The sequence below is a fragment of the Protopterus annectens genome, chromosome 11.part0, assembly GCF_019279795.1.
Source record: "Protopterus annectens isolate FY-2018-M chromosome 11.part0, PAN1.0, whole genome shotgun sequence".
NCBI lineage: Eukaryota > Metazoa > Chordata > Ceratodontiformes > Protopteridae > Protopterus > Protopterus annectens.
In genome coordinates, this window is record NC_056745.1 from 657,197,116 (window position 1) to 657,217,199 (window position 20,084).

The following is a 20,084-nucleotide window of genomic DNA, read 5'->3' on the forward strand; positions in this document are numbered from 1 at the left end:
CATAGAGGAACCCCCTTGGAAGAGAACATATAAGAGGAGGCAGTTGGACTCCTCTACAGAGTCCCTCACCAAGGACATGGATTTCGAGGAGGGAGATAGATCCCCCAGACATCCGCCAGAGGAGGTTTCCTTCAGGAACATCCTCAAAGTTCTCAAGCAGAGAGGCAGATGGTCTTCCCCAACCCTGTCTTCAGAGGAGTCCATTTTCCTGAATGCCTTCAGGACAGGCCCATCTTCTACCTGGGTTCCCCCTTGCTGACGAGCTTGTGGACCTTATCACCAGCAGGGCTCGGAAGGAGCCGGACATGGTGGAACCTGTGCCCAAGAAAGCATATCAAATTCCTCAGTCCTTCAAGGATAGGTCCTTTTGGGGAAAATGGGTTACTGTAGATGCCATCATGGTGACCGCTGCTACTAAGAAGGAGCTAGCTGAGCAAAGCTCTTTAGTCATCCCCTGAACATGGAGTCTCAAGCAATCAACCGTTTTGGAAAGCATCGGTTTGCCTCAGCTACTTTTGGTCTGAGAGCAACTAATTCTCAAGCACAGAAATCTTTCACTTCTGTTGAAGCATGGTTAGCCAATGCCCATCTAATCCCGAACCCAAACAAAACTAAATTACTACTCTTCCAACCTAACAAGACATCTGTCTCATGCCCACCATTTAACATAATTGCCAAAGACAATACTGTCATCTCCCCGACACGACAACCCATACAAAGCTTTTTGGAGTGGAAATAGACAATACCCTAAAATTTGACTTGCATGTCTCCCTAACTATTAAAAAAGTCCATAAGAAACTTGGAAGTCTTTATAGGCACAAAAGGTTCCTGACCATAATGGCCAAAATAACGTTAGCACAAAACCATCTGCTCTCCACTCTACTATATGCCTCTCCAATTTTAACTAATCTAAGGAAAACTGACTTATCTAAGCTAGAAGCATGTCATAACAACATTGCTAAGTTTGCATCTGACTGCCCATATAGAACACATCATTGTACATCTTTAAGGATACAAGACTGGCTTGAGCTTCCCAACATTATTCTTTTCAACCAACTCTCTCTAACTCACAAAACTGTAACACAACCAACTAGACCCCCTGCACTACAAAATCTCGTCCTTCCTTACAGTTCCAGCAGACCACTTCGCTCTAACAATAAGAACTTACTCACCGTCTCCAAGGCCAACAACACTGCAGGAGAATCTTTATTTTCCAACTATATATTTCGCATATGGAACTCCCTTCCTAAGTCTATTGTCTCAATCTCATCCACTAACCACGTTAAGCCATCACTTAAAGCTTATCTAAAAAATAAGTGGCTATGTTCCTGTACTAACCCCTCATGAGTGCTCTAATACATCACAGTATACCCAAAACATATCAACTTGTCCCCTGGTGTTTAATCCTTTGTTCCTACCAACCTGTCTTAACCTTAAAGCCTAGGTTTTTGTTGTCAAGATGTAACAAATGTATGTGTTTTTATGTATACTACATTTTGTTTACTTTATTGATTATTGTAATGTTTGCATGAAAATTTACTGTTACTCATGGAGCTTTTCTCCCCGGGCCTCCGCTGAAAAAGGACCTGTATCCAGTCAGACTTTCCCGGTAAACAAATGTTAAATAAATAAATAAATAAACTACTTGGCTTATTTTACCCAGCTTCAGAAAGATTTGGTTTCAGAGCCTACCACTTCACTGTCAGAGTTGTTGCCTCCGGAGAGTCTCAAATTATTCTCTCCGAGGCTGTCTACTCTAACCTCTTTGGCTAATGCTTTGATGAGGCTGATCTCCAATACTGTGGAGGCCACCTCTTGAGTGGCAAGCACTGGCATTGCTATCCGACAGCATGCCTGGCTTCACCTTTGCGGTTTGCAGAAACAGTTAAGGCATCTTTCACTAATGCCCCCTTTGACAGCTCCACCTTGTTTGGACCATCTGTTAATGACACCTTTACCATGCAGTGAGCAAGAAGGCAAGATTCTTTCCGCAGTAGGGATCAAGTTTTTTACTCCCTAGCGGTCCTTTTCTAAGACCCAGAGGGGCAGTAAGAAACCTTGGATCTGATGTTGTTAATTTTCATTCATGACTGATGGGTATCGGTTCTGTCTTTGGAACCAAGTCAACCATTTTAACAAGCTTGCTCTAGAAACAAAAAACTCTCAAGCTAAGCTTGCCCATAGTGCCCCTCTCCTATCACCTCAGATCTTGTTTGCCGCGTAAAGTATCAAGACGCGTCAGGCCAACTCTCAGGCTAAGTGGTTTAGATTTTACATTTCAACTTTACTAATTCTCTTTACCTTTGATTTTTCCCCTTTAATAATTGTTGTTAATAGTTTGCTGCAAAGGCAAATTCCCAACATCCCACTCAGTCAACGGGATGCAGCAGCTCAGGAAATACAAAAGCTGCTTTTTAAAAAGAGTCATCCAAACAGTTCCACCAGACCAGATGGAGTCCGGATTTTACTCAAGGTTTGTTTTATTGCCAAAAAAAGTCAGGGGACTGGAGGCCAATTTTGGACCTTAGCATCCCAAACTATTTTGTCAGACAGACAAAATTCTGGAAGGTCATGGTTCAGTCTATCCTTCCTTTCCTGGAGAAAGATGATTGGATTGCTCGATAGATCTCTAGGATGCGTATTATCACTTAAAAATGGGCAAATGCTCCAGGAGATTCCTCTGCTTTTGCTGGGAGCCAATCACTACCAATTCTGAGTGCTGCCCTTTGGACTCTCTACAGCCCCCAGAGTGTTCACCAAATGCATGGCAATGGTAACTGCTCACTTGAGACTGCAAGGATTCCAGGTGATTCCGTGTTTGGACAATTGGCCCCTTACTGCCCCTACCAAGCATCTGCTGCTTATAGCCTTACATTACACCCTAAAGCTAACAAGATCCTTAGGGATCTCAATAAACAAAGAAAAGTCCAAACTGACTCCTACTCAGAATCTGGAATTCATAGGAGCAACTTTCGACAATCAGTACTGCTTAGTCGCCCTTCAACTTCACAGGCTACAAAGACTAAGGTCTCAACTCCGGGTGATGCTCTCTCAGGACAAGGTTTCAGCTCACAATGGTCCCCTCTAACCCATCCTGTGTCCTTTCCAATCCGCATAACAAATCGATGCAGACAAGACTAAATTTGGTGGATGAAGCCAGAAAAAGACCTATTGAGTTGTCCCTTCTCACCCTCTCAGCTCAAGGCCATAGTGACCATGGACGCATCCCTGATGGGAGGGTGGGGAATTTCCAGGGAAAGACAGTCCAAGGCACTTTGTCCCCTGTGGAGGCCAACCTGCATATCAGTGTTTTAGAACTGAGGGCAGTGCTTCTAGCGTTGCAACCATTCCAATCTGTCCTCCTGTCAGGGACAATTGCTATCCAGTCAGACAATATATCAACATACAAGGGGGATCCATGTCCTACCCATTGTGTCGAGAAGCTATGAGAGTTTGGCAATGGGTGATATCATTCAACCGCTTTCCGATAGTAATACACATTCCCTGGGATTCCAACATGGTTGCGTACAAGCTGAGCAGATGCATTCTCCTGCTTCACGAGTGGTCCCTCAACCTTGTCATAGTGGAGAAGATCTTCAGTTGCTGGGGCCAGCCTTGCCGTGATCTATTTGTGTCCCCCACAATATCTCACCATCTAACACATTAGACCACCCTTCAAAGAACCACTCGAACCTTGGAATTTGACACTAGTTCTACAAACCTTTGCTCGTCCTCCCTTTGAGCCTGCTGCCACTTGCGATATGAAATTTTTATCCTGGAAAACTCTATTCTTGGTAGCCATTACCTCAGCAAGGCGAATATCTGAACTGCAAGCTCGGTGCATAAAATGTCCTTACATGGTTTTCCATAGACAGGGTATCAAAATGGGCTAATCCTTCCTTCACACCCAAAGTTATTTCAGATTTGACTATTAGTCAAACAATTGACCTGCCAGTCTTCTTTCCCAGTTTTTCTAATAAAGGAGAATATTGTCTGCACTTGCTGGGATATGCACAGACAATTACATTTCAACTTGGACAGAAGTAAATCATTACGGAAATCTGATTAACTATTCATATCCTTCTCAGGGCCAAAATTGGGAAAACCTGTTTCTAAAGTAACTTTAGTTAAATGGCTGAGAGATTTTATTTCCCTTGCCTACCAACAAAACTAGTCCTTTTGCCAACTAAGGTCAAAGCGCATACAACCAGGTCAGATGTGACATCTGTTGCCTTCCATTCAAGAGATTCCGTGGATGACATTTGTGCAGCAGCAACATGGCTACTCCTCATACTTTTATCACTCATTACAAATTGGATTTGGTCTTCAGAGGGGAGAGCATCCTTTAGCACAGTGGTGCTCAGGAATATCCTTCCATAGGGCCTCCCAGGACATAACATCACTAGGGACTCTGTCCCATCAGTCATGGATGAATAAAGATTAACATCATCAGATAAAGATGTTGTGTTCTTACTATAACATTCCATCTGTGTTGATCTTCATTCATTCTTGAGATCCCACCCTCCTATCCCCCCCGAAAGACTCTTGGAGGTTTGGTTTTGGTCTTAGCCTTGTGATAGTGAATTTGCTCAGACAAAGCCTCCACTTTCTTTCTTACGAGCAAACTTGATCTGAGGTGATAGAGAGAGGGGCACTATGGGTAAGCTTAGCTTGAACATGTTTTTGCCTGGTGTGAGCTTGTTATAATGGCCGACTTGGTTCTGAGGATGGAACAGATACTCATCAGTCATGAATAAATGAAAATCAGTAACACAGATGTAACGTTATGGTAAGAACATAACTTCTTTTTCCCCTGGGCTCAGTCTTCCTTTCAGGATGCTCCCCAGGAATCCTCTTCCACAGACCAGGGCAGGGGATTTAACAGATGCTGGCCGAGAGGCAGAGGGGGTCCGCAGAACCAGGGCTTCTGGGAACCCTTTTCATAGAAGCCCTTCCAGCTCTCCTGAGACTCTGCCTGACTGTCGGCAGTCGGGGTTGACTCTTCCTTCACCCACTAGCCTGTACAAGTCTCACCTTCGATCAGTTTGGGTTAAAAATTATTTCCAGGGGTTACTCCATTCCTTTCTTCCAGCCCCCTCGTTTGCAAATTTTTTCCAGATGTACCATCCTGCCAAAGGGCATTGGCCTACCTCAAGGTGCAAAACCACCTTCGAAAAAGAGCCATTCAAGAGGTCCCAACAGGACAGCAAGGGTCCGGAACTTACTCTCACTTCTTTTTGGTGCCAAAGAAGACCAGGGACCTGCGTCCGATTTTGGACCTCAGCAAGCTAAATCTGTCGGTCAAGAAGACCAAGTTCCAGATGGTGACTGTTCAGTCCATTCTGCCTCTCTTGTGTAAAGATGACTGGATGTGCTGAGTGGATCTCAAAGACATGTACTTTCATATAAAGATTGACAGATGCTCCAGGAGGCACGCTTTCGGTTAGGGGCCAGTCATTACCAGTTCAGAACCCTGGCCTTTGGTCTCACCACAGCCCCCTGGGTGTTTACCAAATGTATGGCAGTGGTGGCAGCTCATCTCCAGCCACAAGGTTTCCAGGTTTTTCCATATCTGGATGATTGGCTCCCACGAGGCATCAACTGTCACTGGCTACCAGGTATACAAGTCTTTTCCAGCATGTAGGCATCATGGCAAATCTTTCAAAGTCCAATGTAGTTCCGAGCCAAAACCTGGAGTTCATCAGGGTCCAGCTGGACATGGTATTGGAGACTGCAGCATTGCCTCCCAGCAGGGTCCAACTCATTTGAAATCAGATCTCTCTTTTGCTGGAGCTAGTGCACCTGTCAGTTCACTTGATTCTCCAAGTGTTAGGTTCTGTGGTGGCTGCCATTCAGTTGGGGCCTCTCGCCAGGTATCACATGCAAGTCCTCCAATGGACTCTAGAAGTCCAGTGGTCCATTCTGTCTTAACCCATGTTCATGACGATAAAGCTGATTCAGTTGTGTAGGACTCATCTTGCTTGGTGGTGTCATTCTGAGGACCTATTTCTAGGCAGGCCATTTTGTCTTCCCCCACTCAAGGCCACAGTGACCAAGGATGCCTCCCTGTTGGGGTGGGGGAACATTTCCAGGGCAGGAGGGTTCAAGGCATGTGGTCCATTGCAGAGACCAAACTGCAAATAAATGTCTTGAAGATGAGAGCAGTCCTTCTAATGTTGCAAGCCTGTCAGGAGTGCTTCCCTCTGGGAACTATAGCAATTCAGACAGACAACCTGGAAGTTGTCTGGTATACCAACAAGTAAGGGGGAACACAGTCTTATCCTCTGTGCAGAGAGGGCATGAGAGTGTGGAAATGGGTAATGTCTCCCAGGTGTTTTCTTCTTGCAACTCATATACCCAGGAATTCCAACTTTTTGGCCGACAGACTCAGCAGGTCCATTCTGAGTCCTCATGAGTAGACCATGAATCTGCCAGTGGCAAGACAAATCTTCAACCGTTGGGGCCATTCTTATTGTGATCCCTTTGCCTCCCCAGTCAACCACAAATGCAGTGATTACATTGCCCTGATACCCCCATCAGGGGAGTCACCCAGGGCCGGTCTAGTTCACAATTGGCCTCTGGGTCTCCTCTATGCTTAGCCTCCTATTCCCCTAATACCCAAAGTCCTTCAGAAAGCTCTTTGCCTGAAGATCCTTCTTATCCTCATTGCCCCTTTCTGGCCTCATCAGGCGTGGTTCTCTTTCCTGAGTTCTCATCTGAAGTATCCACCTTGGATACTGGATCCCATTCCAGATTTTATTTCCCATCCCTGGGAGCTTCCATTTCCTAATCTCTGGAAACTTTGTCTAACCACATGGCTTCTCCAGTTCCAGTAACCCTTTCACAGTACAGGCTTCCTTCCCCAGTGAAGAACATTATTTTGGCTTCGCAAAAAACGTCTACGAAGAAGGTATATTCCAGTAAATGGAAAAGGTTTTCCATTTGGGCCAAACAACGAAATCTGGATCCTTTTTCAGCTCCTATGCCTGATGTTTTGCTCCTCTTATTTTCCATTTTTCAGGGTGGGGCGAATTTTTCTACAATGAAGCTCCAGTTGGCTGCTATCTCCAACTTTCATATTAGCAATGAACCTACATTTTCTTCCAAGCTATGAAAAGCCTTTCTGAAAGGCGTTTTTCTCCTTAGACTTCCTATTAAGGATCCATCCCCACCATGGGATTTGACCTTGGTGCTGCAGTCCCTAAAGCAAAAACCTTTTGAACCAGCTGGTTCATATGATATTCAATTCCTTTCCTGGAAGACAGGCTTTTTAGTGGCCATTACTTTGGCCAAGGGAGTCTCGGAACTCCAGACTCTGTGCATTAAACCTCCATTCATGATTTTCCATAAGGACGGAGTGTCCCTTAGAACAAATCCTTCCTGCCTTCCTAAAGTGGCATTTGAAGCTAATCTCAAATCAGTCAGTTCATCTACTGGTCTTCTTCCCTAATTACTCTAATAAAGGAGAATATATATTGCATTGTGTAGATGTTCACAGACAGTTATATTTTCATCTAAAAGGACTGAGGAGAAAGTCGGACCAACTCTTTGTAGCCTTCAGTCAAAACATAAAGGGCCAAGCAGTCTCCAAAGTGACTATTTCCAGGTGGACTGCTAGTTGTATCACCTCCATTTATGCAACTAGACATTTAGAATTATCGAGACCGGTTAAGGCCCATTCTGCTAGGTCTGTTGCTATGTCATTGGCCTTTTTGGCTAGACTTTCCCTTGATGAAATTTGTGCTGCTGCGACTTGGTGTAATCCACATACTTTTATTTCCCACTACAGATTGGACTTAGTGTGTATGAACAGGGCTTCCTTTGGTTCCTCTGTGCTCCAGCGTATTCTTCCTTGAGGCCACCCAGATACATAGTAGCTGGGGACTCTGACCCATTTGTGATGAATAATGACAAAGATAGCATAAGATAAAGAGTTATGTACTTACCATAACTTGGCATCTATGCTATCCCGTGTCATTATTCATCACGATCCTGCCCTTCTTCCCCTCCCTTCTGGGGGTTCTGGCGAGGCTGCATTGACTTATATTGGGTGTGAAAACTTTTGGCCTACTACCGCAGTTATTTCTGCATTTCTGCTAATTTAGCAAACTCGAGCTGAGGGTTAGAAGGTAGCAAGGCATTATGGATAGGGGAGGAGCTTGAGCTCTGACTCTGTCTGAGAAGTTGCCAGCTCAGATCCAAGGTCGGATCCAAGACCCATTTGTGATGAATAATGACACTGAATAGCACAGATGCCAAGTTATGGTAAGTACATAACTCTTTTCCCATATCTGGCAAAGTAGTGAGTGCAAATCCCCTAGTCATAAAAAGGCCCAAAAATAAGGCCATATTTTAAATATGCTCTTACAAACTTAGAAAGTTACTAAAATTTGTGCTAGCATGTATTTTCAGAAATATATGAAATCTGAAATTCAAATTTATTCGATTATTTAGTGGCATCAATCATCAATAATTTGTCAGAAAACCACAAGTTGTATGAGGAACAGAACAAAAATATAAGGTAAAATCTGAACAGTTGAGAGGTATGCAGGGAACTGAAGAAGTCAGCTTGGAAGTAACGGCAGTGAATGGAAAATGCTGGCTCCCCTATCTTCTGGGTAAGGATTGGTTCAAATTCCACTGCAAGAGTGACGTGTAGCATGTAGGGTAGATGTTATATATGCTCTCTAGGCATGGAGGGTACTAACTGCCAAGATTACTGCACTTGAGCCAGGGGCAAGTACCTGTGTTATGGCCTGGCATAGTATGCATTGCATTGTTCATGGTCAGTAAGCAGAGTATATTAGAAGCAAGTAAAAATATTATAACCCCTGGGGGTTTATGATCCCAATCTCTGTCTCTTGCCACCTTTGCCTGGCCTCTATCAATGCAGAAAAGTGGGAAGAACAGATGAGCATATCAGTGATGGAGACATGATGGAGACCAGAAAAAGACAAAAAAAGTATTTTGTTTCTGTAACATACACTTAACTTTTACTTGAAGTGATATAACTTTTGTTATTATAACCGGCTCTGTAATTTTCATATGAAGTCAGTGTATGCAGTGAGCTGTTAACGTAATGTGTTTTGTGTTCTTTTTATATCTGTAGTGTAGCTTTTCTTTGTGGGAATCTACTGAAAAATGGTCCTGTCTCAACCTGACTTTCCTGGTAAAAAATATAATAAATATTTTTGTGTTTGTTTGTTTGTTTTCAGAGGGATGTTTTCAATCAGTTGCTGATTCATTCTGCTTTGAATTCTGTGAATAAAGAGCATCACAAAATTGCTAGGTAAGTCAATGTTATGGTTCACAAAAATTCTACTAAAATTATCTTACTCGATAATGAGATACAGTTATTTTGCTTTCTGTATAGTAAAGATTCAAAGAAACTTTACTGTCATTTGAGACCACACAAGTGCAGCCTAAATGAAATTACAAATGTCAGCTCACGAGAGAAATGCAGTGCAAATAACATACATACAGCGGTATCAGAGAATAGCATAATAAAGAAAATGACAACACGTATGACATGCAAGAGGTAGTTCACATTACATAAACACACTCAATACCCATTATACAGTGATAAATAATAAATAAATAACCACCACCAAACACCTTCACCGTTAAGACAGAGAATAAATAGAGTCTAGTGAATAGCAGCTGTTTAGTTACTATATTGCACTTGTTAACCTTAGATGTGACTCAGCATAGCCGTCATATTGTGTAATAGTAATCCTGGCGGTGATTGCTCAGAGCAGCAGGATTAAATGAAAAAAAAAGAGGCTTCAATGTATCGGGTATTATGGTTGGTGTCCTAGTTAATAAGCCTCACAGCTGTAGGATAGAAACTGTTCCTGAATCTGCTAGTCCTACAGCAGAAGCTGTGATACAGACGCAAGTTGTGAGATCCAGTTGTGGGCCGAATCAGCTAGTATTTTGTATGTCCTGTTTCTAAGAAAAGCTTCTGAACAGAAGGGAGGTTTGTGCCCAAGATTTTCTCAGCCACCCTCAGCACCCTCTGTAATTTCTTCTCAGTAGCTATGCAGTTGCCAAACCATGCTATGAAGTTGCTAGTGACATCTCTATAGCTCCCCTGTAAAAAGTGGTAAGAGCAGACAGTGGGAGCCTGGCCTTTTTGAGCTACAAATATGTGCTTTCAATACTAGCATTAAGAAACAGACATATTTATTGTGTTGTAATGCAGCCCATTTACAACTTTATAAAGCCATCATAATGCTATTGGAAAATGAACGTTATCCCCACTCCTTCATTCATTAAAATAAACAGAAATGTAGGCAGTAGTTTCTACAAGAAATTAAACATGGAGTAACTTAATTAGTAAATGATTTAGGTTGTTGTGGCATGTATTTTGCAAGCTGATTGTATATGATGGCTAGTGACTTTTATTAAATCAGTATTGCTTATCCCATAATGCATTGGATTCTATTATCTTTTTGCTATCTTTAGCAAAACAGACACTCTTTTATTGTGCAGTAAGCACTGGACTGTATTTTGAATTAGGATAATATATAGTCATACCACATAATGTTTACATTGCTAACTAATGTATGCTGCTGGAGCAGTTTATCTAGATTTTTTAAACGCCTTTATTAAAAGAAGAACATAGGCACGTATATTAATAAAAAAGAAAACAAAACTTTGTAAACATATTCATTATTTACATTAATTATACATATATGTTTTCTATTGAAACAATTATAATTCATTCAGATATTACATAAATTGCTCAAGTCCTGCCTTTCTTTACATATTACTTCTATTCCTGAACATTGTTGTCCATGAATCATTCCCTTTGTTTCCATTTATTTCAATGCAGTGTGCTTCTTCCCTTTTTCTAAAGATCTGTATTCCAATTATTTTGTCTCCTTTACAATTCAAAATTTAATTCATGGTCAATTTAGATTCCATTTTAGATTTCCATTTTCTAGTAATTGATTTTTTGGCAGCCAGTAGCCTTATTCTGAGCCTAGGTAATTCAGATCCTATATCCCAACTCAAAAGAAAAAGCATTTTTTTAGTTACAATCATTAGTACCCCGAACATTTCTGAAAAAATACTATGTGGAGAATTTTTAAAATATGCAGTCTTGTTACATTCACAAAAAAAAAAAACGTTCCCAGTTACATCCAATTTTCCCATCAAACCTCCATCACTTGCTATTATCCTGAGGAAAAAATCTCTGAAGTCTGCTTGGCATATATATTGCGTGTCTATTCTCTCTTCCCAATATTTTCTAACCTGTTCTGATTGATTATTATAACTACCATGCAATATTTCATATGCTATACTAGTTATCCTTTTTTAACAGCAGCTTCTAATCTAGACATAACTAAAAACTGAATCAGAGCTGGTCTTACACTTAGCACTCCCCTAGCCCGTTTTGCTTGCTGTACTCTGTTATCAATGCATGTATGGAAGGCAGCCTGTAACCTGCAGTCCCCGGGGGTGCTTGACCCCATCTCACTCTATTACCTTTCTCTCCCTAATTATTTGCTCTTGTTTCTTTTATTCCTTTGCTAATTTTCTCTAATAAATTCCAGCCCCCTCTTGCCTATCTTCTATGCCTCCTTTTGCAGTTATCTGATTTGGTGATATCTCCTTTCTGCAGTCCCTTGCTGGCGTAGTTCTTAGAACACTCTATACTGCTTTATAAATACAGTAATGTGCATGGTTGTTAAATTATTTTTAAGTGACTACATCCAAAGTCCTACTAACTCCTTATTTCTTGAACTCCACTTCCCCCACCACCACGATTTCATCTTCATTCATTTCCACTTGGATTTTTAACTCCCTGCTTGTGTTATGTGTATGAGCCTTAACTGTGTAGCTTAAAAGTATCCATTCAAATCAGGTAATCCTAATCCACCTTGCTGTGTTTGGAGAAACAACTTATTCACTTTTGCCCTCTTTCCCTCCCCCAAAAATTCCCTCAAGTGTTTATTAATTGTGATCTGCAGTTTCTCTCCTGGTTGATAAAAATACACCTGACTTATGTATAAAACTAAAGGTACTAGAAACATGTTTACCACTTGTACTTTGCTGGACATATCTATAATCAAGAGCTTCCAACTTCTCATTTTTTTTATATTTTTTTGCGATGTCACCCATATCACCTTAGCTGAAATAATAGAATCCTTTTAAATCCATACAGGTAAATACTTCATCTTGTGTCCCAGTATGGGTACCGCTGAACCAATTCATGTATGTTTACACGGTTTTACCATTATAGCCTGGGTTTTATCCTGCCATGGTATTAAGAAACACTACTTTAGAAATGTTTATCAGTTGATTTGATAAGGGATGATTAGTGGATGCATTTCTATTTTAGCGGCTATAGTAAGGGAGCCCGGGTAAAAATTAGAGACCTGTTGTTTCAGTAAAAAAGATAATTGTTAGTTGCTGCTTAAGTTGCATGTTTACTGAAGTGACAGCCAGCAGCTTGTTGACATCATTTTCTTATCATGTCACAGATGTTTAAATCAGGAGGTCCAGTATTAACAAGACAATTGTGAAGGGAACTAATAGGGGCATTTTCATGGTCACAAAATAGTCAGTAGTAGTAAGCAAAGTTTGACAGAAAATCCTGTAATAAGACACACAGCATTATTACACTAGGACTGCATAAGCTGTATAAAGCACTTTGTTCTCAACTCAGCATTCTTCACTCTAGGTAAGTTACAGAAGAATTTGTAAACAGAAATATGATGTGTGCCTGTGCTGAAGAGGGGTACAGAACTATCTGTTTCCACCGTTCAACATGTGGTAGAGAAGGGCTGCAGTCTCATGATCCACATTGCTGCCACCAAGTAATATGTAAATTGTGGTTAGCCTTAAAGAGCATATAGTAAATGTGTACTGTTGCCATGAATAATAACTGAAATCTGCAATACCCATATAGGCTTTAGTCTGGCCACCTACAGAAGTATTTATATCTCACCCACTTTGCTCCCATCCCAGTGCTATCTTAACAGTAATAAAAAATATAGGCTAGATTACTTCTGTATACACACACACACACACACACACACACACACACACACTCACACACTCACGTGTTTTTTCTGAAGTATTGCCCTGTGGATGACTACAGGGACTTAGTGTTAGATACAGTGTCCATGCTCAATTTAGCAGATGACCCCTTGCCATTTAAGGGATTAATACAGTTGAATTTGGCGCCATTCCCCTTCTAGAGTCCCCTTGTAACCTCAGGTTCTGCTCTCAAAGGCAAGTGTCTGTTACCCATTAAAGTCACAATTTAAACTGCTGTTTGTGTGCATGGTGAAAATAATTTAACTTCATTCACCCCATTAAGTTACAATTGAAGCTTTATTTTAACAACAATTTTCTATCAAATAGGTTTTGCCTAACATATACCCATTTGTGTTGAACTTATAAAATAGATGTAATCTGCATCACATCTGTTTACTTTGGGATATTGGGCAGCAGTGTGCATTGACTGTTGCTGGCTTGATTCTGCATCCATAATGACATATCCACCTTACACAATCTCTTACTTTCCACTTCAGTAATTTTACTTGTCTATATATATATATATATATATATGTATATATATATATATATATATATATATATATATATATATATATATATATATATATATGGGATCCATACAGATCACCGAAAGACAACATAACTGAAAGAGATTCAGCCGGGCATACTTGTGCGAAAGTATGCCTGTTGCGGAGATCGAACTACAGTGAGGATAAGGGAAAATTAACTTTTCCCCACTGTAGTGCGACCTTGGAGTGGGGGGTGCAGGGGTGGTTGTCCCCCTGCAAAAGTGTAAAAGTAATGTTTTATTACTTTTGTTAAACACACTTTAACGAAAGCGCTTTTTCAGTGAAAGCACTTTCGTTAAAGTGTGTTCGGTGATTGTGGATTCAGACTATTGAACTTTCGGTCAATAGTCCTAGATCCATATATATATATATATATCTATATATATATATATATCTATATATACATACATACATACATACACACCGACACCCACACACATACACATGTATATGTAAGTACAATGCCTTTTATTTTTAATAGGACTTTGTATTGTTCTTGCGGAAGGCAAATTAAAGAATATTAGGTCAAACCCCCAATGGCTAAAAAAAGAGTATCTGGAAAACATTTATTTTCCCCATTAATTACTTGTAAACAGGGCTCTCTTCCTCCTCATAGGTAAGGTGCAAGAGCCTAAGAACACAAACAAACTTTGTGTCATAGTACTGTGCTAAGGACCCAAGCTGCTAATATCCCAGGTCACTGGAGTATTCCTGAAGAAGTTTTAATCCTAACACCCCCCTCCCCCCACTGGTGCTGTGTCAACATTGGGTGTGTCTGTCACAGCCTGTGTTCTCCTTGATAACCAGTCCGTTGCACCTAAGAAAGCAGATGGATTGTACCGAGTTTGTCAATGTTTCAAATTTTTATTCACTCATCCGACTCCTGACCCAGCAGCTACAATTTTAGTTAATTCAGCTGCTGCCGAGGTTTTTTTTAATTTTAATCCTTCCCTTTCTGACAAGGATGGTAAAACAATTGATAAGTTTGGTAAAAAAATGTATATTTCTGCAGCTTTAATTTTTTAAATTTAGAGTTGTCAGGCTTACATATGTTAGTTTATTTTGACAAATTGTGAAAGTATGAGGAAAAATCTCCTTTGTGTGGTTTAGTTTCTTCTCTTTCTCAATCACAGTTCATTGTTTAAAATGTGTTTATGACTCTAGATACTACAGCCAGGGCTTGTGCCACTGCTACTGTAAGGAAGTTTGCCCGGGTGCATTCTCAAGACCTCCCAGAGTATGTAACAAATTAAATTTTAAATTCACCTTTCGATAGAGATTTAGTTTTTGTACCCTCTGCTGCAAAGGATATCAAAAATATGATGCTGAGGTAAGCTGATGCAGGAAATCACCCAGATTTTTCAGCTCTCCTTTTCCAATTTTTCCAAAGGATTTTTCCTTCCCTCATCCAGTTTTCACAAAAAATAAAACAAGCAATCTCAGCAAAATGTTGGTAAGCAATTGTGGAACATCCCAGAACAAAGGACAGTCAAATATGTCAGAATGATTGTGTAAAGGACCCTGTATTCCCCCAGCCCCACCTCGCACCACCCTGGTAGCCTCCTATCCCTTCCAGAAAGTTTGAATCTCCAATTCTGAATTTGTCAACTGATTATTTCAGAAAAATGTGTTCTGAGATTGCTTCATCAGGGTTACAGATGGCAGAGCAGATTATGAGTATTCCTCATCCACCAGACCAACCCCATCTGTTCCTTCTTGCCTTATAGCACTTGTTTTCTCAGGGAGTAATAGAAAAAGTTCCTCCATCCAAGATGGAAAGAGGTTTTTTATACAAGAATATTTCTGGTGTCAAAGAAAGAAAATGCCTGGAGACCAGTTCTGGATCTTTCTTTCCTTCAAAATGCTTTCACTGTACAACTTCTTACTCCTTCCTCATTTTCACTTTTTGTGATATTAGATTTAGAAGTTGCTTATCTTTGCAGAGCCCTTTTCAAAGTGTCAGGAATCTCTCATTTGAGTGAGAAATCTCCTGTGCAGGCTGAGATTCCAAAATAACATAAGTCAGGATTGTGTTCATTGGCTGTCTGCTAAACACCTCAGTTCAAAAAGCTTTTCTTCCACAGGAAAAAAATAGAGATACATTTTAGATTTATTCCAGGGATTTCAAACTCAGGCTTTGGTCACTGTGAAGAAATACCTCATGATTCTGGTTCTCATGGCACCTGTGATTTTTATGATACCTCTGGCAGGACTCCACATGAGAAAATACAATGGTATCTGAAGTCTCTTGGGTCCCAGCACCAATAGTCATTATCTATTCAGGTTCCAGTTCTGGGATTTGTGAGAAAAATCACTTGGTAGAGACATCAAATATCCCTGAATTCAGGTCTTTCTACCATCCTGATCCAATGCAGTTAGTCACCACAGACACCTTCAGACTTTGCTTGGGGAGCAGTGTCAAGGGGGATACACGTACAGGGTATCTGGGACAACAAAGACACATAAGCACATGAATGTAAAAGAGATGCTTACCATTGTTAAGGCACTCAACTCTCAGAATCACCTTTGGTCTCTAGGACCACGTCAAAGTGATGTACATAAACAAGCAAGGGGGAACTAGGTCTTACCCCTCTGCAGTTCAGCCATGTTAGCATGGGATACAACTTTACAGCACAATCTCTCTCTACAGGCTTCCTTCATTCTGTCATATGAAAGTTGTGTGGCAGGCAAGCTAAGCAGGACAAACAAAGCAAACTAAAAACAAAATAAAATTGTCACTTGCAGATACACTACCAAATGCTTTAAATATAAAATGTTAAGTGCTTTTGTCCTTATAATAAAACAACATTTTCAGGAGTAATACATGCCTAAAAAACAGTATTTATAAAACATCCAGCATAGTCATTTGACCTCATGTCACCAGGGGAACAGCTATGGATTTCGTATTTATATAAATAAAGGAATTGGGGGACAGCTGTGGATTTAGGATGGATATATATATATATATATATATATATATATAAGTAAAGGAGTTGGGGAACAGCTGTCAATTTAATATATATATATATATATATATATATATATATATATATATATATATATATTAAAGTAAAGGAGTAGTGGGGGGAACAGCTGTCGATACAGTGTGTGTGTGTGTGTGTGTGTGTGTGTGTGTGTGTGTGTGTGTGTGTGTGTGTGTGTATATATATATATATATATATATATATATATATATATATATGTGTGTGTGTGTGTGTGTGTGTGTGTGTGTGTGTAAAGGAGTGAGGGGTTTAGTGTATATATAAGTAAAGGAGTAGGAGGGGGACAATATCTTCATACAAATGTCAGATTAAATCTGCTTAGTTAGTTGTGCACTGTTTTCCGGTTCCAAAACAGGACAAAGGCATAACCTCATGAATGGAAACTAGATCGGGGGGGGGGGGTCTTCAAAGATTTGAGCCATCTGTGGGGAGTTCCTCTAGAAGACCTTTTTGCCCCCTGTCCACACATTCAACTGGCAAAATTCTACACCAGGACTCTATTCAAGAAGGCCTGGAAGACACATACTATTTCTTTTCCTTGGACAGGAATGTTCCTGTATGCTTCTCCATGCTTTCCATTGATATCAATGGGACTTGTGAAGCTTCAGAAGGAATCCCCTAAGGTCATTGTGGTGACTCCCTTCTAGTCAAGGCAACAATGGTTCTCCTTTCTTTTGGAAAGTGACCAGTGTCTATTACAACAAGCTTCCTCACAAACTAGATTTACTGACAGAAGAACAGGGGTGTTGGATACATCCCAACCCCAAACAACTTCAACTGTCAGCCTGGATGATAGCGGCTTAATACATTTTAGGCACCCATTTACTGAGGAGGTGCAGCAAATACTAATGGAGGCAAGAAAACCTGCTACTAGAAAATCATATAGTAGCAAATGGAAAAGGTTTTCTAGTTGGTACCAACAACAAAACCAGCACCCATTTAGGTCTAGTGTTTCTCTGATTTTGGAATATTTGTGTGAGGTACTTTCCAGTGACCTGACTTCTCTCTCAGGTTCACTTGTCGACCATTTCAGCATGTCTGACTGTGGATCCCCCTCTTTTAAGGCATTCCCATGTCATAATGTTTTGAAGGTATTGCATAAGAGAGCTCCAGGAAAATTGATGACTTCTCCTTGGGATCTTAATTTTGTATTAGAGAAGCTAACGTGATCCATTTGAACCAGCTCACCTGTATGAATTGAAGTTTTTAACATTTAAATCAGTTTTACTGGTTGCTCTGGCCTATGCAAAAAGAATATCTGAGTTACAAGGTCTTATGGTGAGTCCCTCTTATCTCATTTTCCACAGATACAGGATTTACTCAATAACTAATCCTTATTTTTATGGCTAAAGAGGTATCTGAGTTTACTTTAACCCAAGCTATTCATCTCCTGGTGCTCTTTCCTGAACCCTAAAATGAGGGAGAAAGGGCACTTCATACCTTCATGTCCACAGACAACTCAAGTGTTATAAAAAACCAAGAACCAAAATAACAGCAACTACAAGCAGTTCAAATAAAACACGGCTGGATAATAACACTAATTTTATTCCAGATCATAAAACAGCAATAAAAACATCAATAACTAAGTACTTTCATCCAAAATGCATGAACTTCATCAGAGTTAATGTTGAATCAATTCTAAGGCAGTTTAAATACCAATTGAAGTTCAACGCAACCAATCAAGAACACGTTGGATGTAGATTTAAAGGAGCACATACCCTAAGAGTTGAATGAATCAAAACATTGTCACACTACATACATAAGAGCCACAATAATCTTACAAATGATCAAAATATAAATGTAAACAATCACTACCTGAAAATGTGATAAAATGACAAAACATTTGCTCTTGCCTTCAAGGCACTAATAGAAACATTATCATTCAAACTTGGGGAGCCTTGGCATTCAGCCTTAACTGCCAGCATCATTCTTTGTTTACTAATAACAATTCTATATCTCCCCCATGCCCTTATGTTCACCTTATCAATAATGAATAAAGCAAACGTCTTAAAAGAACCACACTGTCCTGAGTGGCTACTTAAGGCATTAATGGCCTTATTCTTCTTTCTTCTTTGTATCATAAATATGCACTCTAATCCTCTCCTTCCTTCAATTTTCTGTTAGTCCTACCCACATAAAATGCATCACATCCTGTGCAGCATGCAAGATAAACCACCCCAGTGGTGTCACAACTACACCTCCCGGGGCTGGCTAGGGTCCTATCAAAAACCTTCACTGATATATATGTGCCCACATGTATGAACTTACATTGCTTGCAATGTCCACAAGCCAACATGTGGTTATTGCCTACATAAGTACTTTCCCTTTGTTGATTTCCTTCCAAAATATTTTTTAAATACTTCCCCCCTACTAAAAACAGTGGTAGGTTGGTCTCCCAAAATCGTTCTCAAATCTCCGCTGAACACAAAGTCCCAGTTCTTTTTGATCGAATCCACATATCTAGTCACGTCACTACTAAAAGGGATGACAAAAGCCCCACTAGTAAGGGCTTGCACGCAACTACCATGAGTCAAACCAGCATTCCCAGTAGCCCTAGGTCACGCTGGTTGAACTGCAATTCCATTGGTGTGGCAACCACCAAAAATGAGCGCAAACTTAACAGGCCATAATTTCTAAATCCCCTCTCTGATGTCATCTGTGAAACCCATTGGGCATCCTCTGTTGAAAAAACAGAGAACACAAAAAACATACACCATTGGCACATCACACACACACACACACACACACACACACACACACACACACACACACACACACACACACACACACACACACATATAAGTTATGGCTGAGAATTGACAAAGATTATGAATAAGTACAATTTTTCCAGGAGGGAGGATAATGTCTTTTCCGTACTAACAAGCTTTCGATGTCTTTAGAGTAATGCTGCCACTAGCTAGACCACACAAGCCATTCTTTCCATTTCTAAAATAAGCCAACTGTTAAATATTGGTATGGTAACAAAAGACATAGTGGTAGCTCCTTTTTAAAAGTGTTAGTGAACAGCTGAAAAACTTCCAAGTTTAGCAACTACCCTTTTGCACATAAATATATCAGCCACACACAAAGCTGAATAAAAACTGGAGCAGTAAATCTTTGAAAGATGGATACCAACAGCTAAAAAATTGCCAAGTAACTACCCTTATACATATTAATAAATCATCAATCACTTTTAAAATTGACTAATAAATGTCTTTCTTCTTCTTCTTCTTTCGTCTTTTCCCAGTTAGGGGTCACCACAGCAGATCACCTGTCCTCTCATGATTGGCAGTGGAGTTTTTATGGTGTCAAGTTGCCAGCCCAGCACCCAACCTTCCACAGAAGACACACACATGCACACACTCACACCTAGGGCCAATTTTAGAGTGTCCAGTCCACCTACAGCATGTCTTTGGGATGTGGGAGGAAACCGGAGCACCCAGAGAAAACCCACACGACCACAGGTAGGACATGCAGACTC

The 20,084-nt window shown here is 40.4% G+C and overlaps 1 protein-coding gene across 3 annotated transcripts in view; it reads left to right on the forward strand.

Moving 5' to 3' along the window:
• The window catches only part of TTC38 (tetratricopeptide repeat domain 38), a 1,219,387-nt gene that overhangs the window by 1,171,717 nt on the left and 27,586 nt on the right, over positions 1-20,084 (forward strand). For all 3 annotated transcript variants that reach the window (XM_044088097.1, XM_044088098.1, XM_044088099.1), the window contains exon 13: positions 9,216-9,289. In XM_044088097.1, coding sequence (XP_043944032.1) covers positions 9,216-9,289 — 74 coding nt within the window. The remainder of the gene's footprint in view (positions 1-9,215; positions 9,290-20,084) is intronic.